Source organism: Nilaparvata lugens, chromosome 1 (assembly GCF_014356525.2).
Source record: "Nilaparvata lugens isolate BPH chromosome 1, ASM1435652v1, whole genome shotgun sequence".
Lineage (NCBI taxonomy): Eukaryota > Metazoa > Arthropoda > Insecta > Hemiptera > Delphacidae > Nilaparvata > Nilaparvata lugens.
Window position 1 is genome coordinate 41,452,679 of NC_052504.1, and position 23,992 is coordinate 41,476,670.

Genomic DNA, 23,992 nt, shown 5'->3' on the forward strand with positions numbered 1-23,992 from the left:
TCTATCAACTGACATGAGTCTCATTTCTGGGAAAATTGCAGGAGCTCCGTAATATTGAGGAAAATGGCGGATAATCACTAAAAAACCATGTTATTCACGGTTTTCTCGAAAACGGCTCTAACGATTTTCTTCAAATGTATACCATGGATAGCTATTAAATTTATAACCCCTTTCAACTGACATGAGTCTCATTTCTGGGAAAATTGCAGGAGATCTATAATATTCTTGAGAAAAATGGCGGATAATTACTAAAAAACCGTGTTTTTCACAGTTTTCTCGAAAACGGCTCTAACGATTCTCTTCAAATTTATACCATGGATAGCTATTTATAAGCCCTATCAACTGACATGAGTCTCATTTCTGAGAAAATTGCAGGAGCTCCGTAATATTCTTGAGAAAAATGGCGGATAGTTACTAAAAACCATGTTTTTCACAATTTTCTCAAAAATGACTTGACCGATTTATTTCAAATTCATACCCTCTATACTTATTTATCAGCTCTATCAACTAGCATGAGTCTTTTTCCTGGGAAACTAATGGGGTTCACCCCATCCTTGAGAAATGGACTTTGTAAACTCCTTCTCGTCCATGAGGTAGGTAGGTAGAGCAGTTTATAAAAAGAACACATAGTTGAGATATTTCATCTGTAGAACAGCTGTTTTGACGGCTTTTTAAAAAACATCGAATTTCACATTTTACACGAAGGAAAAATTACTCTGAAAAAATTACTCTCTATATATACATATATAGTCTGATCGTAGTTTCAAATATGTTGCCGCCAATCGTCATTATGTTATTTCCCTAAATTATTCTCGTTCAAGAATGAGGCTTACAGTTCAATGAGCAAGGAAAGTTGTGTGAGTGTACCACACCAGATTTTTTCAATGGAGAAGGTGGTCCTGTGATACATGATTTCGATACAGAGTTCAAGAGAAAATGGATGGCAAAACCCGCACATTAATAACTCAACCCGTATCAGTTTGAATTAAAAAGACTAAGAAATTGTCAAAAACCACTGATTTATTGATAATTAGAAAGACCGGTTTCGGTTATTACACCATTGTCAATCTCTGATAAACTCTAGTAAATTTCTCAAATTGAAACTGTTCAATAAACATATTTTATAATGTTTATAATGCTTACATATGTAGGTATCCTAAGTGTAATGTATGCTGGCAACTGCTTGATTCAGTTATTTCCTTAAATCCAAATTCTAAAATCTCCAGCTCTTAAACTAACCAGTTTAAAAAACTCATGCTTGAGAAGAGATGAGTATGGTATATTCAATGACCCACAAATACACTATAATAGAATAACCTCAATAATTTACAGTTATGTTTATAATTCTATCATTCATTAAAGGCTTGATAACTACTGAATTTTAATTTCTGAAAATTAGAAACACTTGAGGCTGGGACACAGATAACCGCACCGAGCCCGCGCCGACGTACGGCTGAGCTAAGCCCGCGACATGGTGATGGTGGTAGAACACACATCCGTGCGACAGCCGAGCGGTAGCAGTGTCTCATTTCTGTAGTGCTGAGGTCTGATTTCAGAATGTGTTAAACTATTGTTATAGTCCAGTCAACGAAAGATTATAGAGGGAAAAGTTTGGAACACAATTTTTGACCCCGCAGCTCTTTTAAGTATAGTAAGGGGGTAAACATATCAAAAGTCCTCACTCCTACCCCCTGTTCTAAGTGGGTGGGGGTGGTTTGAAAGTACCGTATTTTGGTTTTTTCACATATCTCGAACAACATGCGTCATTCGGAAATTCTCGTCAAATACAGAATTGAAGCTCACAAATTAGCCTACAAGTTTCATCTGTAACATTTCTCCATCATCTGTTTCAGTTTTCTAGGTATGAGCTCTCGAAGGTGTCACATTTTTAAGAAAACCCCTTTCGGCTTCGATTTTTTCATCTTTTTGGCCTTATAACTTTTTATCCATTGATTAAAAAAATTCCATTCTGATCATGAGCTCATAAAGCATCATATTCTCTTCAATATCTTGTATTATTCCATTATTTCACGCATCTCCCTATGATATATTCGGCTATTGCAGCCGTTATAGTGTTCAGTGTAAAATCTTCAGTTTAACAACAATAGATCAATTGACAGGGAAATTTGGAGGGAAACTTTGAAACACAATGTTTTACTTCAAAACTTAGTTTTGTCTAGTTAGAAGGTGAACATATCAAAAGTCCTTACCCCTATCCCTTGTGCTTAAGGGATGAGGGTGGTTAAAAAGTTTCATTTTTCTATTTCTGGCTTATTTGCATGTATTGTGGAAAAATGCATTTCAGTGTCAAGATGAACTAAACAAAAATGAAGCCAAATAAATTTCCTTTAAGTTTTGTCTTGTAGAGTTTTGTGATATCTCATTTAGTCTTCTAGATATCCACTTATAAAAGTGAAAAATCTTTGAAAATACAGTTTTTCCAAATTTTTGCATTTTCAGGGTCTATTACTCAACATCAATGCATCTCAAAAATAAGTACTAAACGTTGGTTTGTAGAGGATTTAATTCTCTTCAATTTGATGCATTATTCCATCATTTTATGATTTCAATCAATTGTTATAGCAGCTTTAGTGTTGTATGTGAAATTCTTAATACAGCAACACTTATTGATCATTCGACAATGTGAATTGGACAAAATTTCTGGAACACATTTTTTGACTCTACAGCTTCATTAGGACTAGTTAGGAGGTTAGGAGCTGAACATATTGGAAATCCTCATCCTCAAGCCCTGTGCTGAAGGTGGAATACACTTGTTGCTGTATTAAGAATTTCACACTCAAAACTAAAGCTGCAATAACAATTGATTGAAAGGGGTGTATTTCGATTAGCCCAGGTGTTCGATTATCCCAGGTGCTAGATTAGTCCAGGTGTTCAATTACCCCAGGTCGGACTTTCCCGATTTGACCAGACCTGATATAATCGAACCACTGGGTTAATCGAAGCATTCTGTCTCGATTAACCCAGTAGTTCGATAATACCAGGTCATCTAAACGATACCTGGTCTAATCGAGACACAGGACCTGGTATGATCGAGACGTGGGCTAAACGAGTAACTAATGTTATATCACATTATCCTTACTACCTAGAATGAAAATAAATGTGGCATATTTCATTTAAAAAAGATTCAATTCGTTTCTGTCTGATAATCATAACGATATCCATTAATTTTTGCATCTATTTATTAAGTGATACAAATAAATTGCAGAACATGCCGGCAATATTCAAATAAAATGCTGTTAAATGTTGGACTGCTATTGAATTCGCCCCAAAAAAGCTAGTAAATGATTATTTATAGCACTTTGTTCAAAATAATCCGACACATATTATTTAAAATGTTTGTTCAAAGAGCTGAATAATATAGCTCTTCAATTGGGTTCAACAAATTTTCGTTTCTGATACACGGATTTCAGTAGGCTACATATACAGTACCGTACCTAACCTTCATGAATGATGTTCCATGAATCAAATTTAAACATTAATTCTGAAAAATCTAGAAAGAAAATTGAAATTTGGGCTTCGAGGTGCACGATTTTGATATTTTTAGAATCTATGTTCAAAATTTGGAGATCTAAATCATTCCCGTTTTCGGTATGCAATCCACAAGTTGACATGTTTGATGCGAACAAACGAACAAATGAACACACGAACAAACACAACCCTACTCTCTCTTATTATACCTTTGGATTAACTTATTTGGCTCTACTTTCACTTTTGGTTTAACTTATTATTTCGTCCTACCATATTTCCCATCACTTTGATCGTACAAAAATGGAAAATTCCGTATCTCTTCAAAAGTTTTTCACTCTCTATGTTAAACTACGCCGCACCATCACTGTCAAAAAGTAAACTGATTTATAGTCTGTGTAAAATAAGTTGAGACTTGGCCCTCCATCCGAAGAAATTACAAGGTTGCCAATTCGTGTAAAATTGCAAATTTCTCTGTGTGTATATGAGTGTATGTGTGTCTGTGTACACGATATCTAATATCCCAATCAACGGAATGACTTGAAATTTGGAACTTAAGGTCCTTTAAATATAAGGATCCGACACGAACAATTTCGATCAAATGCAATTCAAGATGGCGGCTAAAATGGCAAAAATGTTGTCAAAAACAGAGTTTTTTGCGATTTTCTCACAAATGGCTCCAACGATTTTGATCAAATTTATACATAAAATAGCCATTGATAAGCTCTATCAACTGCCTCTATCAACAGTCCCATATCTGTAGAAATGTCAGGAGCTCCGCCTCATCTAGGCAAAGTTGGATTTCAGATTTCCAATTATCAGGCTTTAAATACAAATTTAAACAAAAAAAATTTAAGTGGAAAAGATTGAGCATGAAAATCTCTACAAATAATGTTCAGTAACATTTTCACCTGAAATTGAAATTCGAGAAAATGTGATTATTCAATTGCAAACTGTTTGCAAATGTTGATTCTATTAAATCATTCACTATGAAGAGATAGCAGGCCTCGTGTGTCTCCAGCATTATTGTCCTGTCACCAGCTGCCTCAGATCTTTGAATGATAGAATTGAGTTGCGCGTGAACACTAGCGTCAGTTGATCAATTTTCATAATGGCAAGGAAAGATGTGTGAGTGCGCCACACCAGATTTTTAAAGTTAGGAGAGCGGCTGCATGGAGAGCAGCTATATGCATTTTGTACCAAACTGTATGCTATAGACGCTGGCAATTTACAAAATATTATTGACTGAATTATTCCAAACGCAAGCAGCTGATTGCCTCCATAGAAAGCCTGTAATGAAACACTGCCTGGATTATTCCAGGTGATTGCCTCTATAGAAAGGCTGTAATGAAACACTGCTTGGATTATTCCAGGTGATTGCGTCTATAGAAAGGCTGTAATGAAACACTGCTTGGATTATTCCAGGTGATTGCCTCTATAGAAAGCCTGTAATGAAACACTGTTTGGATTATTCCAGGTGATTGCCTCTATAGAAAGCCTGTAATGAAACACTGTTTGGATTATTCCAGGTGATTGCCTCTATAGAAAGCCTGTAATGAAACACTGCTTGAATTATTCCAGGTGATTGCCTCTATAGAAAGGCTGTAATAAAACACTGCTTGGATTATTCCAGGCGAAGTTGTCATATAATCATGTGGTTTGTAGTTGCTGAATTTTTCAATCGTTCTGTATTTTGTTTTTGTTGATCCCAGCTATTGATAGCATATGGTGGCTCACCATTCAGCCGCTATCCTTGACTTTGAAATTCCTGAGAGGCCAAAATATGTTCTACCGAGTACGTTTGACAATTGGAAGAATAATTTCAATTATTTCTGTGAAACTTTCTCACTTTCTTTTGAAACAAAAAAGTTTCTAGCATGTCGAAAATTTCATGTTTTCTGCTCGAAAATGTTTTCTGCTTTTGTATTGACATTGACGAACATAATCATTAATTTAAAAGAAACCTATAGGTTGGATAAAAATGATCCCGACACCAATAGAAAGGAGACATTCTCCTCGTTAATTTGATATAAAACTATTACGCATTATGATGCCCCTTGATTCTGAGAGAAGTGATATTAAGAAAAACAAATCTCACCATGTTACAATTTCATCATAAAAGTTAAATTTCCTTTTAATCCTTCAACCCTGAAACTTTTTTAGCACTGCTAGGATATCGGAGATGATATTCTACATCCAATTCTGACGTTAAATTGGAAATTTGAGAAAGTTGCAATTTTACACGATTTGGCAACCCTGTAATTTCTTCGGATGGAGGGCCAAGTATAAACACATTATTATACACAGACTATAGTCGGTGACGGCGCGGGCACGGCGTGGTAGTATGTGTGTGCCTACACGTTTGAAAGCCTTTGTTTTCTCACTCGCCTTAGTACGTCCGGGTCCGACACTCGGCCGCAAGTCGGCGCGGGCTCGGTGCGGTTTGGTGTGTCCAGACCATTATTCGTCAAGCAAACATGTGTCAAGTTTCGTGTAGAACACTGGTAGTAGGCCTATGTTTATCAATACATATTTGCTTACTCAGGCCAAATTCAACGCCAAGAAAACTTGAAGTTGCCAAAAATTGTCCACTGAGTATCATGCTATTGAATTGGCTTCTTGGAATGAGTTTATCATGTTGAAATACTTCAAGGTTGATCATTTCCTCCGGTATACAGATATGATTTTTTGCATAGTATAACTTGAAAGTGAAATATATTTTTATTAGTTTCAAGAGTTTTATTTTTTATAAATAAAGTCGACAAGAAAATTCAATTCAAATCTAAAACTATTCAACTCCTCAAATTACAAAATCAACTGATTGCCTCAAGGTTTCAATATGAAGCTATTCAGTGTAATAATTGAAAGATATGAGGAGTTATTATTTTGATAATACTGATTTCCTGATAATGTACGCGAATAGCATTTCCATAACAGATATCTTTGGTAAACGTATTAAAAGTCTTTGATTTTTATCTTTTTTTTTAAATTATGAAGTATATTTTTATCTTCTTTATCACTTAAAGTGAATATCACGCATGAACTGATCGATAAAATCAGATTCTATTACTTAACTTTCACAACTTTGAAATCATCTTACAAATAAAAAACAAATCTCTACTATTTTTCCCGAATTGAATGTCGATCTGGATCATTGTTTTTATGAATTATATACTTTATGAGTTGACATAATTCATAATCATAACTGATTTGCATTTGTTCTATTTCTGTTGGTGTATTAATAGAAGTTATATTCAGGAGCGTTACATTGTTAGCTCATTACTGATAATCCATGACTCCAGGATTCAAATATTTGTTGTTGAATTAGAATTTCATTCCAGATTCTTTGGTACAAAATAGACACTTTAATATAATAATTGTACAATATACAGAGGGGTCAATAAAATGTATATACTAATTGACAGTGAATGTGAACAGAGCAATATAATGTTCAGCTATGAACTTGTTATTGTAGTTGAAAGTTTTTTAAAAAAATAGTGTGGAATGAGTAGCCCTAATGGAAACTGTAAGCTCGTTCCAGAACTCCAATTTAGGCCGCTTCAGAATTTAGGTAGCTCAAGTAACGTCATTGGGAGATCATCCCACTTATCCCAGCAATTAATGAGCAAGCTAATTACAGTTCAAACAAAATATTATTTTTTCATTATATTTGTTTATGATATTCCATCATTATCATTTATTCTATCATAGTTTGATCTTTGGTCGAGTGTCATTGAGCTGAGTGCTGATACGCTGCCTGGAGTGACGGCTATATGTGGCGGTCTGAAACGGCCTGTCATTGCGCACCCAACTGTCAAAGAATGTAGGCCTGAACATTTTTGGACCCCTCTGTTGTACCTACATAAAACATAAGGCCGCAGTGTCTATGGCTTGTTCATTACAGTTGTGTGGCCTGATGTTATGAGTGGGAACTGGTGATTTGTTGAGCGTCTATCGGCGCTCTAGAGCTAGTTTATTAATGAGTTTACTTCAACTGTACTGTGTTGTCGATTGTTTAATTATAACTGTATTGACACTAGGAGAATGAAGGTATCAATTTTTCATCTTATCTAACAACTTTCTAATTTGTTGATGATATTTATAAAAATGTATCTTCATGAATTACCCTGTTTTCATCGTATTAATTCAAACGGTAATTGATGTATAATTAATGTATTATTTGGTAGTTCATTGGTATTCATTCGTCTATAATTATATGCAATTTATTTTATTTTCGTTGTTGGTTATATTTTGTTTTGTATGTAATATATGGTATTGTCGTACCATATGGTACGGTATATATTCAATGTGTATGGTATATATTCAATTTTTTTGGGGCTAGTTTTAGAAAATGACACTTAGAAATATTCATTTCTATTAGCTTATAGCTTCATTCCATTAGTTACTTCCGAAAAAGTACCATAATATTTACTGGTAGTTCAACTGCTGTGATTTATAATTTATAAACAGAAACGACAGTTTTACACATTTTAGTTACAAGCAATATGTTCATTGAAAGATCAAAATAACCAAAAAATGTATTATTTTCAGAGAAATATTGTTATTGTGGATGTTTTTGTCTTTATTCTTTAATAAATATAAATATTGAAAGTAAATAATTTATCTTAATTTCTTTATCACACCACGCTATTCATTACTATTGGATGAAAAATGATTGAATATCTTTGGAAATCTAGTCAGGTTCTGAAATCACCTATTTTGATTTTGATAGGTACTTTGTATAGATAGATCTATTTTGTATTTGCAGCAGCCCAGTTACCCATCCTGTGTCAAAAATTTCAATTATAAGTTACTGTAGAACTTAACTAAAAACGTCGAAATACATTCTCTCACTACAAAATCATTTAAGTTAATAATAGGATTGATTATTAATGTGACCTAGCTGGATCAGGTCAGGTGTCAGAGTTTTCAGGTCGCACCTGATCAACTCCAGGGCTTCTGAAATTACCCAACGATTGCCATTTAATTGGGATGGTGATAAAGGTGAAAGAGCTATTAGAAGCTCCTCATTTTCCAATATTATTATGAACCTTATCACTAAAAGAACAATAATTATTACACTTCATGATAGGTCTATTAGAAAAATGAAAAAGATCTATTTAGAAGAGTCTAAAAGAAGGTCTATTTAGATTTTTCAGAGAAGACTCACTTTTTGATCGTGATTGCTTATCAGTTTTTCAATTAGCTCTCTTCGACAACTTCCATAGGGTCCAACCATGACTATCAGAGGAAGACATGTATCCTTCATAGGCACTATTCCAGGTATGGTACATTCTACGTTTGCCAGTTGTTCATAGAAAAGCTTTCTTGCTAAAAGCTCATATTTATTTTCTGCAGAATCATTGTTTTTCAACTTATAAACAATTTCCTGGAAAAAATATAGCAAACAGCAAATTTTACTAATATCCATGGCTCACCGTAGGCTAATGAGAGGTGACAGCTTTGTGATCACAAATGAAGAAAATGTTGAAATGTTGGGAATCTATAAATAATATAATCACACAAAAGTTGATCAATTTCTAACATGATTGTCATGTTATTATTCAATAGTTATTATTTAATTTGTTGTTATACAGTATGACAACAATTGTAGATTCATTCATCCTTGAAAGGGTAGAATGAAAGTCAGCTCGATATCTTGATTTAAGTGGACCCGGTGGAGGGGGGAGCAAGCAGTGTAAAGATGGGGAATCTCCAGTTCCAGGCTATGTACTATACAGCATAAATATACTAACACCCTACAAAACTTTAGCTTTCCCGCAATTTGTTGCGTATCAAGTCTCTATTGACTGGGCTAAACTGGACCTTGAACATTTTGCAATGTGTACAATCGTAATCAGTTGTGCGAATTTGATATGTGATACCTACTCAAAAATGATATGTCGTCAAAATTCTGTATCTATCTATAGGTATTTGTAATACATTTTACAGTATCTCATAACCACATGTGAAATGAAAACTTGTCCAAGTTGATAAATATTACAGCTTGTATAACTACTCACTCTTTCTTCCATTGCTACTCTTATTCCATCAATAGAGTCAATAGTTGGTACATAGTGTAATAGAAGTATTCTGTATGAGTTTATGTTAGAAACCTGATTGCCTTTCAATGTCAAATGCTTTAGCGACTTCTTATTCTTCAGGTAATCTAATTCAACAAATTCACTTATTTCATTGTTTCCCAAATTCAATTCTTCAAGAAGTACAAGATCCTGAAAACGATACTATTATGAAACAATTTAGAAACTAATCATGAACAAGGAAATTAATACAAGTGATTTCTGTGATATTAGCAGTTACCAATTTAAAACCCTATTACATATCTAATCTTTTTATACCCTACCTCGAATGGCTTCATTGATTGGAGAAGATTATTGTTCAAATTAATCACTCTGATGTCCGAATTTAAGACAATTCCCTCTTTATATATGGCAGTTGCTTCGCTTTCATCACACTCAAACACATTATCCTCTGTATGTTCTTCCTTATTTGTCCTCTTACTTTCACCTTCCTCCCAATATGATATTTCAGCGCTCTCTGAATTTCTGTCCTTCGAATAATCTTTTATAGTCTCCTTCCATTCTGAAATTTCGTTGCTCTCCAAATTCAAGTAAATGAGAGGTAAATAACCAATATTTTCCAAGATCTTGATCTTATTGTAGGATAGATCCAGCCACCTCAAATACCTGTGAAGTTTTTGAAATTGATAACTTGATATACAAATTAAAATTAAATCAACCTTTTAATTTTAGAGCACTAAAATGTCTACTACAAATTGAATGGAAAACGTCTGATTGCCACAAGCACCTTTATTTAAATTACTAAGAACTAGTTCGGTTGAACTACGCTATTATCAATCTCTATAAACTTTTCACTGCTGGAAATAGGACATACTGTACTTCAGTCTACAGAAAATTCTTAAATCGAGGCTATCAATCTGGAGCAGTAAAATTAACATTTATAGGACACTGCTGCGACCAGTGGTGATGTATGCTTGTGGAACATATGGGTGTTGACAAGTTGTGTTAAGATGCTGTTGAATCTAAGGGAGAGGAAGATCCTAAGAAGAATTTATGGGCCAGTGCTAGAGGCTGATAGGTGACGACTAAGGAAAAACTCTATAATCTGTATATGCAACCGAACATTGTTACAGAAATTAGAAGGGCTAGAATTGGTTGGTTGGGCCATGAGTAACTGATGCCAGAAACCCGTTATCACATAATGTCAGCAACCAGGGGACAGAGAAAGCAAGGCCGACCATGCAACAGATGATTGGAGGACGCAGAGGCAGATCGCCAATCCTTGGGCGTAAGAAGGTGGAGACTGCGAGCACAGAACAGAGATGCATGGAAAAGGCTTGTGGATGAGGCCAAGGCTCTTCAAGGACCGAAGAGTCAATGAGTAGTAGTACTGTATTAGTAAACAATTCACTGACATTATTTAAATGAACTACCGGTAGTCTATATAGTTTGTATAAAAATGAGTTGAGACTTGGCCTTCCATTTGAAAAAAATAATAGCATTCCCAATTTGTGTAAAATTGCAACTTCCTCAAAGTTCTAATTTAACCATAGAATTGTACGTAGAATATCATCCCCGATATTCTAGTAGTGCTAGAAAAGTTTCAGAGTGGAAAGGTTTGAAGGAAATGTAGGGTTAATATGAAATATAATTTTTCAGGTACACCTGACAACAATGCTCCTTGTATTGTGAAAAACACCTAATTTTCAGCTTCAACAATCATCACCAACTACATAGTCTTCACATTGATATTTCGCACAATGACATAAGTTTATAAGATTATTAAGTTCTATGAGAATCACCCGTTAGATGCACTTCATTTCAGTATTTCCTAGTGGAGAGGCACGCTTAAGGACACCTGAAGGATCAACATTTCAAACACTTATAACTTCTGACACAATGCTCAGATTTCATCGTACTACACTTCATTCTTCTCGGCTCGTCAAGGCGTACCAAAATCATGCGTCAAATTTGGTCGAAAAGTGAAAAATTTATTGTTTAGTGTACTTAAGCCCATATTCCAATACACAAAAAATGGCCAATTTCTATATTCAAAGCTGCATGTATTTTGAAATACTTCTGATAAAATTTCTAAATCTAGTGAGGATGTGAAAATTGTCCTCCTCTACCCACTCCAATAAATAATACTTTCAATTCCAATACCATTCGAAAGTTACAGAAGATTTCAAAAATGGCGATGGTTTGGCCAGAGAATTCGAACTGTAGCGCCAAAATGCCAGACTGGTTCTGCGAATAGCAGGCTTGTGTTTGCACACGTGCAAACCGTCCTGCTTGCTTGGCATTCTGGATGTTTTTTGTGAGTCGTCCTAGTTCAGTCGTTTTTGTCTTGTCACGTCCCCGTTGTTGTGAAGACCGAGTTTGTATTTTTGTCATGTAATTTCGATCGGAAATTTCTTGTAGATAATTGTTTGAGTGTAGTGTGTGTGAATTATGAGTATAACAGCGTAAATAGTGTTAAATTGAATTAATTTGAATCGGATTTGAATTTATAAAAAATCAGTTTGAGCTTTGTTCAAAACACAGTACAGAGCCTGCAAGTTGAATGTGAAAAGGCTGCCCGGAAGCAAACCTGTCTTTTCCCAGATTTCATCCCACCCTGAATCTGACCAAAACACCTAATAAAGGCTTCGAAGGGCAAGTAGACAAAATTGGATTGAATCTGGTGAGTTTTTGCTCTTTTTTATTGTTCATTAATGCAGAGTTTAACTGTACAAATAACCTGGCTCAAATTGAAGATTAAATTTTACCCCTTGTTTATATTTGATCATTTGAATAGTAAATTACAGTCCTCTGGTAGCTCTAGCCTGAGCTTTGTTCAGAACATTTCTGGTCCTCCGAGCCGGATGAATTTAAATTTGTAATTTATTGATTAATTCACACACATTGGATTTAAGCAGTTTCGTATTTGTCCAATGTTGGCATGTTGAGAATGGTCTGATCTATGCTCAACTTGAGTTTGTTGTAGCCTTGTTCTAGAGCAAGGTTTCTTGTCAATTTGTATTTGTCTGAAATTAAATTTATTTCAGTTAAAATTGTAATTTTCCTGAAACTAGGCTCATTGTGCTCTTTTTCGGGAATTTGTTTGTTTGTTGGATTTTGTATTGTCCATTTTGTTATACATGTTAGTGAAGGTTAATCACCAGCATGAATTTGTTTGTTCAATTCAACAAGTTATCGTTTGTTTGTGAGTTGTTGGAAGAACATTATCTAATCATATAGTTTTGTCTTCAGCAGTAACTTATCTTGTGAATTGATAATCAAAGTTTAACTTTGATAACTTACTAGTCGTGATTCTTCCTTCCATTTAGTTTTGAACTCATTCTTGTTTTATTGTCTGTTGTTTTGTATTGTCGGGGCTGAATTGTTTTGTGTATGAGTTCAAGATGGAGGAAAAATTACAGAAACAAATCAGGGTGCATCGCGCTAAACTGGAACAATTGTATGCCAGATTGCAAAGAATTTATGACCTGTCTAAAAATGTCTCTGATCCAAAGGTTGCTGAGCAATTTTTAGTCTTGTATCCTCGGGTGTCTCAGCTCAGACCATTTCGGATTATGAAAAGACAGAATTAGTGGTTAATGAGTTGGAACTTGAGTTGAATAAAGATCATGTTGTAGCATTCAACGACTCACACCTAGATCTGTTTCAGTACATTGAAGTAGCGGCTAACACTCTCAAACAGAAAGAGGCGACTGATGCTATTGCTCAATCTTCGACAGCTACAGCAGCTAGTTCACAGCCGGTCGTGTCCGAGTCGGTACTGCCTAAAATCGACCTTCCGAAATTTGATGGGAACCAGACTCAATGGTCGGTGTTTTATGAACTATTTAAGGCATTGGTACATGACAACAAGAGTTTGAACGATCAGCAGAAGGTCCAATATCTTGTAAGTAGACTTACTGGACAAGCAGCAAATATTTGTCGTCATTTGCCACCATTGGCTAACAATTATCAAATAATTTGGCAGGCATTATTGACCCGCTATAACGATCCACGGGCGCAAGTCGATGCCTATTTCAAACAAATTTTTGAATTTTTTCCAATAAAATCAGAATCAAAGGCAGGTTGTATTGCGATTTTGGATGGGTTTTGCAGTTCAATCAATGCAGTGAAGAGATTGCGACTCACTGATTTGTCAGACTCGATATTCCTCTATCATGGCTTGAGATTGCTGGATCCAAGTTCTAGTAGAAATTTTGAATCAGCCGTCCGTGACAAGGCTATGCCAACTTATACCGATTATGTCAAATTCATTGAAAAGCAAATTAAGACTCTTCCTTCTGATGAGAAACAGACTGAATCGTTTAATATGAGGCACAAAAAGGATAATAAATCAAAGGTGTTTGTGGTTCAATCTAATGATTCATCTAACGATGCATCTAGTAAAAATCCCAATTGTCTGAAGTGCTCAAAACCGGGTCATCGGTTAGTAGATTGTGCAAGTTTCTTGAAAATGACTCCTTGGGATCGTTATTGTTTGATTAAAGGAAAGTTTTGTTGTTTTCGTTGTCTTGATGTGGATCATTTGAGTAGAGATTGTCGTAGTAAAACTCAGTGTGCTCAATGTCGAGAATCTCATCATTCTTTATTGCACTTTTCCAGATCAAGTTCCAATGAAGGTGTTGCGTCCTCGTCGAACTCCAAGGCAGGTGGCACATCACCTATTAGTTGTTGTTCTACATCCAACGATGTAGAAAATTCGACCGTTGTGTTGTCGACCGTCACTGCACATGTTCGAGATTGTAATGATCAGCTTTGTGATGTTCGTTTCTTGATTGACACCGGGAGTCAGTGTCATTTTGTTACAGCCAAATTGTGTCGGCGTTTGAGACTACCATTCCAGCCCATGAAAACCGTTGTTCGTGGATTCGGTGGTGGTACTAGTGAAGTTCGAGGTCGTACTTGTGTGTCGATTCAGTCGAAGTTGGATCCTACCGTCAAGTTTTCGATGGATGCCACAGTGGTAGATAAAATCATCGACAAGTTGCCTTCTTGTGAAATCGACAGATCCAAACTTCATCATCTTGAAAATCTCACACTGGCTGACGACAAATTCTACCTTCCTAGTAGAATAGATGGCATCATTGGTGCGGAGTTAGTTCCTCACTTGCTACGTGGGAGTCCTAGTATAGGTGAATCGCACGAATTGATGACTGTTAATAGTGTCTTTGGTCACATTCTGATGGGGAGAGCGCCGATTCTCACTTCAACAACAATGTGTCGAATTGTTTTACAGCCATCTGTAGTCCATTCGTTAGTAGTCCATCGTTGGATAGTTTTGTGGAACGTTTTTGGGAGTTGGAATCGTGCCCTGCACCAAGCTGTCAACTGAAACCGGAAGAGTTGGAGTGTGAGGTAAATTTTCGGAAGTCTGTACATCGTGTGAATTCTGGTCGTTTTGTTGTTGCCTTGTCATTTGCGGAGCCGCCCAGCAGCTTGGGAGATTCGTATGCTGTCACCGAACGCAGACTGCTGACTTTGGAGAGACGATTAGAGCTTGACAGCAATACTCGTATTTCATATCATGAAATATTGATCGATTACCTACGTCAGGGTCACATGTCCTTTGTGATCAGACCAGATCAGACAGACCTAGGTGGTTACTACATACCGCATCACACCATCGTGAAAGCAAGCAGCACTACCACACTCATCCGAATTGTATTTGATGCTGGTTCCAGAACATCATCGGGTTTGTCATTGAACCAGATTCTTCATGCTGGTCCCAAATTGCAGACTGACATTTTTGTTTTGTTAGTTAATTTTCGTTTGTTCCCAATCGCACTAACTGCCGACATTAAACAAATGTATCGACAGATATTAGTGGAGGATTCCTGCCGTCGTTATCAGCGTGTATTGTGGAGATTTTCGCCGGAGGATCCGATCGAAATTTATCAGCTCAATTGTGTTGTTTTTGGTGTTTCAAGCTCTCCATATTTGGCGCTTCGCACCATCCACCAGCTTGTAGAGGAGGATGGAAATCGTTTTCCGGCAGCCAAGGCGAGAATACCAAGAGACATGTTCATGGACGACTTAGTCACATCTGTCGCCACAGAGTCAGAGGCCGCGGAGCTGTATCGTCAGTCCAAGCAGCTGTTTGAGGGAGGAGGTTTCTCGCTCACAAAGTGGACTTCAAATTCACCATCAATGTTGGAGAAATTCTCGGAGGAAGAGAAATCGTTTTCGTACAAGGATTTCGAAGCAGACAACTCCTTGGCTATCTTGGGATTGAATTGGCAACCTAGTACTGATCTGTTTCAGTTTTCAGTCAAGAGTGGTGAGGTCGTCGCTACTAAGCGTTCTATTCTGTCAGTGATGGCTCGTATCTATGATCCACTTGGTCTCTTGTCACCGTTTACATTATTTCTAAAATGTCTTGTCCAGAAACTGTGGAAATTAGGAGTGGATTGGGACGAGAAGCCGCCTGAGTCTATCTGCACTCTTTGGGAGAATTGTCAAAAAGAGTTGCCTCTATTGTTGAAATTTGCTGTTCCACGTCACGTTGGTTTGTTTCAGGATTCTCACATCAGTTTGATTGGTTTTTGTGACACATCATTGTCTGGTTATGGTGCAGTTATCTATGTGAAGTCGCAGAAGGAGAGCGAGGAGCCAAGAGTTGTATTATTGTGTTCAAAGTCCAAGGTAGCACCATCTAAAGTTGTTTCAATACCTCGTTTGGAGTTGTGTGCGGCACTCTTGTTGGCAGAACTCATGAATTCAGTAGTCACTATTATTAGTGAACGTTGTCATGTGTCTCGTATTGTCACACTCTCTGATTTGACAGTCACCTTGTGTTGGATTAATGCTCCATCCGCAAAATGGCAAACTTTTGTTGGTAATCACGTCACAAAAATACAGGATTCTTGTATACAGGAGTGGATGCATGTTGCTGGAATTGAAAATCCCGCTGACTGTTTGTCTAGAGGTTTATCACCAGTTGAGCTTGTGAACTTTCCATTGTAGCTCTCAGGTCCATCATGGATAGCAGAGGACGAATGCGATTGGCCCGTCCGAACTCAAATGGAAGAGATCATGGATCCACCAGAGGCGAAAAAACCGTCAGTGTTGACAGTCACAAAATCTCCTGATTGTAACAGCAATGCAGTATATTCATTGATTGGTCGTTGTTCGGATTATGGTCTCAAACTTTTACGAATCTTACCCCAATCAGGAGAATCAGATTTCGATGTTGCTGAGAGGTATCTATGTAAAGTGGTACAGAAGATACATTTTTCATCTGAATTTGTGCAATTGGAGAAGGGAGAAGATTGTTCTATGCGCCTACGTCGCCTGTCTCCATTCATTGATAAAGGTGTGATTTGCGTCGGTGGTCGTTTGTCTCATGCTGGACTTGAATTTGAGACTTGTCATAAGATGATCTTACCAAAATCCGACGCTTTTGTATCGATGTTGATTGATTATCATTACAAGAAGAACTGTCATGCTGGACCTTCATTATTGTTGTCCTTGATCAGACAGAAATTCTGGATACTGTCTGCTCGCTCTATTATTTGTATTTGTGTCTTTAAGTGTAATCGTTGTTTCCGTATTTGACCTAGTAACAAAATTGTATCCACTCCCAACTCAATAGTTGTTGTGCTTGTTGCATTTTTTCTTTGTGTTGTTTTTTGGTGTTGGTGTTTTTGTTCTTTTTGGCATGACTGGATTTTTTCCTTTCAGTGTTTTTTTTCAGTTCTTGTAACTTGGCTGAAAAATAGTTTTTCAGAGGCGGGGGTATGGTTTGGCCAGAGAATTCGAACTGTAGCGCCAAAATGCCAGACTGGTTCTACGAATAGCAGGCTTGTGTTTGCGCATGCGCAAACCGTCCTGCTTGCTTGGCATTCTGGATGTTTTTTGTGAGTCATCCTAGTCCAGTCGTTTTTGTCTTGTCTCGTCCCCGTTGTTGTGAAGACCGAGTTTGTATTTTTGTCATGTAATTTCGATCAGAAATTTCTTGTAGATAATTGTTTGAGTGTAGTGTGTGTGAATTATAAGTATAACAGCATAAATAGTGTTAAATTGAATTAATTTGAATCGGATTTGAATTTATAAAAAATCAGTTTGAGCTTTGTTCAAAACACAGTACAGAGCCTGCAAGTTGAATGTGAAAAGGCTGCCCGGAAGCAAACCTGTCTTTTTCCCAGATTTCATCCCACCCTGAATCTGACAAAAACACCTAATAAAGGCTTCGAAGGGCAAGTAGACAAAATTGGATTAAATCTGGTGAGTTTTTGCTCTTTTTTATTGTTCATTAATGCAGAGTTTAACTGTACAAATAACCTGGCTCAAATTGAAGATTAAATTTTACCCCTTGTTTATATTTGATCATTTGAATAGTAAATTACAGTCCTCTGGTAGCTCTAGCCTGAGCTTTGTTCAGAACAGGCGATTTCAGTTTTTACATTCTCTCCATGATTTTACTGTTGATCAAGAATTTCTAAAACGAGTCTGATACATCAAGCTCGCGATTTATTTCAAATTGTAGATAAATTCATTGTCTACTAGCTCAGTTGTCTAAAATACATCTTGAATAAATTTTCTCTATCATAGTACTGCCAAAACCGTTGGTATGATAAAAATATCTACAATTTCCGGATTTTTTTCAACAATCAAATCTCACTCTACGAAATTTTTCTTTCATAAATCGTTCACAGCAGGTGGAAGAGGAAATTATGTTGTACATTTCAAGATCAAGTAATGATTTTTATAATAAGGGGTTACCGAGATACATAGCTTTGAATATAGACATTGGCCATTTTTTGTGTATTGGAATATGGGCTTTAGTACACTGAACAATAAATTTTCCACTTTTCGACCGAATTTGACTCATGATGCATGATTTTGGACCGCCTTGACGAGCCGAGAAGAATGGAGTGTAGTACGATGAAATCTGAGCATTGTGTCTGAAGTTATAAGTGTTTGAAATTTTGATCCTTCAGGTGTCCATAAGCGCGCCTCTCCACTAGGAAATACTGATGTGTAATAGTGTGATATTGAGAGGATAGAATTGTAGTTGTTTTTTTGTGTGTCTTATTTGTACTTTCAGATTTTAGTGTGAGAATATTTGACCATGTTTATTGAATTTGTTAACTTGTTGCTTAGTTGTCGAAATTAAAGCAATTTTCGTGCATTTTTCAAGTACAGTTTCAATATCTTGTCGAAAAAGCTACTGTATTTGGGAATTGTTCGACCATTGACCTTTTTGCAGCTTTGGTTTTTCCACTGGAAGTTATGCTCAACCCTCGTGGAGGGGGAATAATTTTCAGTGAAAGGGCCACAGTTCGAATTGAGACGCAACTGGGAAAACATGTAATGGTGTGCGAGCCTTGGTCCTCTGAATGGGCCCATTTCCCATTCAGAGGGACAAATTGTTAAGTTTTCAGTTATAAGTTATTTTTATCTAGTTGAATAGGGAACCAAATTTTATAGTTAGTAGGAGTAGAATCAGGAAATTATTTGTGCATGTGAGTTCAAGTATAGTGAGTTTTATTAAAGCGTATGTGAGTGTTTCTGAAGAGTCCAAGTTTGAATATTGTTAAAATGGTGAGTGCCGAAAATTTGTTGTTTTTCTTATCAAGCTCAAAATTTAGTTCATAGAATGACCGAGGCCCGAATTTAGTTGCAGCAAGTTAGCAGGTTCCCAAAATGTATAGATTAAAAATGGAGTATGTCTTCTTGACCTGAATCGATTGCTGAATAACTTTATTCTGTTTGGAAATTTGACATGTTACCTGACTTTTATTAATTCATTCTACCTATTTAGAGTTCAATAAACCAGAAGTTGAATTTTATAAGTATTTTTCATTGAAGTTCCTGGCTCGTAGTTGCTAGTTGCTAAAATAGGTGACAATTAGATAATGATGATAATCTGTGCATTTGAATGAACGAATCCACTAAAAGCTACCAGCCAATCGAGGATTCAAATACCGGTAGATGAATTGATAGCAGTAAGCTTTAGCAAATATTATAGAAGAGAAGAAACAACCCCCTCCGTTTACACTGAAATGAAGTGTATCTAACTGGTGATTCTCATAGAACATAATCTTATTAACCTATGTCATTGTGCGAAATATCAATGTGAAGACTATGTAGTTGGTGATGATAGTAGTATGAAAAGGGTGACTCTGGGACACAAGTGTCCCAGAGTCCCCCTTCACCTCAAGGTCACCCAAGTGGACCAAACCTAACCTCAAGGTCACCCAAGTTGACCAAACCTAACCTCAAGGTCACCCAAGTCAAAAAAAATTTTTTTTTAAATAAAAAAATAAATAAAATAAAAATTAAAAAGAAAAATTTAAAAAAAATTAAAAAAAAATTAAAAAAAAATTAAAAAAATGAAAAAAAATTATAAAAAAAAAAAAAACATAAAATCGAGAATAAATGTAAAATAATTGGGAATAAATGAAAAAAAAATCATTGGGGATTTTTTTTCTTCAACTGGGGGCTATAAAAGGAGTTGATCTGCAAGGAGTGGGACATTGTGCAGTCTTGCTGAATTCTACCATATTTGATATGCTTTTGAAATCTTGAAATCGTTGATCAAACTGTTGTCTCAAGTCTGAATTGTAACGTATTCTTGGTTATTGCTGAGGTGCTGTAGAGAATTTTTCTCGTCATTGATTTTCTTCAGACTGGAAAAGTGTTTATATTCAAACTGGACGACATTCTTTTCCCATATCTCAAGCTACTTGGAAAACGATTTTACAGTTCAAATCATTTCACTGATGTCCTTATCTTTACCTTGAAGCTGCAAATTTGAATCATTCAACTTCTCAGTTATAGCTGTGAGAAATGCAAAATTTTGTTGCCATGTTTCTCAACCCAAGCATTTCTGTGAGCTACCAAAAACTACCCCACAAGCTACCGGTAGCTCGCGATTGACTGTTTGGCAACCACTGCTTTAGAGGTTATGTTCTGTTTGGTGATAGCCAACAAGTACTTTTGGATACTATCTACAGTCTCAAGTATAGTGAAGTAGCTGTTGTAAATTTGGATAAAGTCTATAAATGGCGAAATGAGGATGTCAAGATTGAATTAATCTTTGATGATTGTTCATCCCGAAAGTATTGGTGTGAATTTGAATGCAGTGACAAGAGTCTAACTCTTATCAGCAACAACAGGAAGGTGACCTTTGCAGGATTCTCATACTGCAGAGATGATGGACGTGTGAAGAGATTCAGAGTTACAGAGGGCTGTTCAGGAGACCCTGCTCTACTAATATCTATCTACAGTGCTGCTTTTCGGGATACTGTACAAACTGATGGAGTATGCAGCATTTCAGAACAAGAGGAAAGGTCAGCCAGCAGAGGTCTATCAGGAGACCACAGAATATAGAAGAGGATTTTCAATGACTAATATATATATTCTGTTTTATAATGGAAAATAAAAATAAATGTATATGGGAAGAATAAAAATATGGTTTTCTTTTCTCTACCCACTACATACAAAAAAATATATCCTCTGGTTCTGTTGATACTAACCTTTAATACTTACCTTTACCACCTTGGATTCAAACCTGGAACCTCCAACTTGGGAAGTTGACATGCTAACCACTACACCATAGAGGATTTATGTTAAAAGACTTGAATTATATAGAATATGATACTTCTTCCTACTAATGATAACAAAGAATTGAGAAGTGAGTCATGATGGGGTGACATCGTCATAGACCTGTTGAAACAGGAAAAGTTATCCCCACCACCACCACTTTTCTCTGTTTGGTATAAGATGGCTTGTCAGCACTGAGAGGTATTCCATCTACTGCAACGTGTTTTCAAACAGTGAGCTATGTCTGCGGGATGCAGTGATTGAGCTTGAGGGGGAGGAACTACATAATCATGGTATTATCTCGTTGACAGACTTTTTCAACGATGCAGGACATTTGAGTTCAGAGTTTAGAGTCCAGAGTCCAGAAGTCAAGAGTTCAGAGTCCAGGGTCCAGAGTAGTTCTGAGTCCAGAGTCCAGGGTCCAGAGTAGTTCTGAGTCCAGAGTCCAGGGTCCAGAGTCCAGAAGTCTAGAGTCCACAGTCCAGAAGTCCAGAGTTCAGAGCCCCGAGTTCAGAGCCCCGAGTTCAGAGTTCAGAGTGTTCAGAGTTAAGAGTTCAGAGTTTACAGTTTAGAGAATCCCGAGTCCAAAGTTCAGAGTCCAGAGTCTGTCACACAGAATCATGTCCAGATCATGAGTCTTACATTTGTGCTTGCTCCAGACTTCCTTATCACTTGGCTATTATATGATGTCATACAGACCAGTTGAAACATGAAAACTTTCCTGTTGAGTCATATTTCAACAAAAGATATCCATCATGGTGTAAAGGTTTACAAACAATTACACCTACACTCTACCTACCTACATTCCTTAACCAAACATCTTACATCCCCATATATACAATGAAGATTCGAACCCGGGACCTTATGAATAATTCAAACCTGAGTCCTCTAGAATAGAAAGCAGAAGTGCTAACCACTACACCGCAGTTGATATCTATTTACTTGTTGTTTATTATGTATACTTTAACAACTATATCCAAGCTCATTGCAGCTTCTAGTGAGCTGTAAGTGAACAGTGACTAAACAGTGACTGAACAGTGACTGAACAGTGACTGAATACTATTGGATGCTGTTCTGGGAAATATAACTGGGAAAATATATCCCTTGTGATACAATGATTTGATCACACTCTAGAATTCATGTCTGAGACTCTTGAAAGCATACAATATGCTACCCAGAGGATATCTCATTACTGTTTGGATATTCAAGCTCCTTGTATATTCTATAGAATGATCACTTTTTCCTACATTACTAAATGTGGGTGGAGAGGATTTGAGGAATAAAAATCAGAAATTCATTGCCACTTTTATTGAACATACAAAAATCACATACACACACGTACTGACAGCATGACTGCACAAGACACAATGTCCCACTCCTTGCAGATTAACTCCTTTTATAGCCCCCAGTTAAAGATCCCCAGTGATTTATTCCTGATTATTTTACATTAATTATACTCATTTTATATATATATTTTTTTTATTTTTTTTTTCATTATTTTTTTTTTTTTTATTTTTTTTTTATATATATTTTTTTTTTCAATTTTTTTTATTTTTTTTTTTTTTGACTTGGGTGACCTTGAGGTTGGGTTTGGTCAACTTGGGTGACCTTGAGGTGAAGGAGGACTCTGGGACACTTGTGTCCCAGAGTCCCCCTTTTGATACTACTGATGATGGTTGAAGCTGAAGGTTCACAATACAAGAAGCATTGTTGTCAGGTGTACCTGGAAATCTATATGAGATAGAGCACTCTACCTGATCTCAGATTGTAGAGCACAAAAATACGCCAAGAGGGATTTTGAATTATACATCAAAATGGTAATAATCGGAAGAAATTGTTGATCAAAATCTAAAATTCATCAAAAATTGATTTTCTCTTCAAATTTCACTCATTTTTGAAAAATCATAACTCAGTACTCATTGGAGATAGATAGTTCCAAATGATCTCATTTTATTCAGAATTTCATATTCTAGAAAAAAAGTGGGACCAAATTTTCCTGTCCGATTACGAGATTTGGCAGAAATAGCTGAAAACTGGAAAATGAGCCGAAATTGCAAGGTTTTTGGGCCACTCTGTATCTAGCACAAGGAAATTTTCCATGAAGAAATTGGTTCTGGACTTCTCTTATGTACTCAAATAATATATTAAAAAATCAGAACTACAATATAAATTGCAAGCACACCCCCTTTTTTACTTTCCTTGCCCTATTACCATAGGTAAGGAAAGTATTGCTTTCCGAAAAAAATTAAGGTACCCCAATTTCTAAATTTCTATACATTTCAAGGTCTCCTGAGTCCGAAAAAGTGGTTTTTGGGTATTGGTCTGTATGTGTGTGTGTGTGTGTGTGTGTGTGTGTGTGTGTGTGTGTGTGTGTGTGTGTGTGTGTGTGTGTATGAATGTATGTGCGTCTGTGTACACGATATCTCATCTCCCAGTTAACGGAATGACTTGAAAATTGGAATGTAAGGTCCTTACACTATAAGGATCCGACACGACCAATTTCGATCAAATGCAATCCAAGATGGCGGCTAAAATGGCGAAAATGTTGTCAAAAACAGGGGTTTTCGCGATTTTCTCGAAAACAGCTCCAATGATTTTGATCAAATTTAAACCTGGAATAGTCATTGATAAGCTCTATCAACTGCAACAAGTCTCATATCTGTAAAAATTTCAGGAGCTTTGCCCCATCTATGGAAAATTTGATTTTAGATTCTCATTTATCAGCCTTCATATACAATTTAAACAAAAAATTTCAAGTGGAAAAGATTGAGCATAAAAATCTCTGCAATTAATGTCCAGTAACATTTGCACCTAGAATTGAAAATAAGCTTGAAATCCGAGAAAATGTGATTATTAAATTGCAAACTGTTGGCAACTGTTGGTTCTATTAAATGATT

General features: G+C 36.3%; 1 protein-coding gene across 1 annotated transcript in view; it reads right to left on the reverse strand.

Moving 5' to 3' along the window:
* LOC111058711 overlaps positions 1-23,992 on the reverse strand; it is a 69,654-nt gene that overhangs the window by 17,526 nt on the left and 28,136 nt on the right. Inside the window, exons 5-8 of the mRNA XM_039426663.1 lie at positions 9,851-10,193; positions 9,510-9,719; positions 8,657-8,875; positions 6,028-6,187 (exon numbers count right to left, since the gene is read on the reverse strand). Coding sequence (XP_039282597.1) covers positions 6,028-6,187; positions 8,657-8,875; positions 9,510-9,719; positions 9,851-10,193 — 932 coding nt within the window. The remainder of the gene's footprint in view (positions 1-6,027; positions 6,188-8,656; positions 8,876-9,509; positions 9,720-9,850; positions 10,194-23,992) is intronic.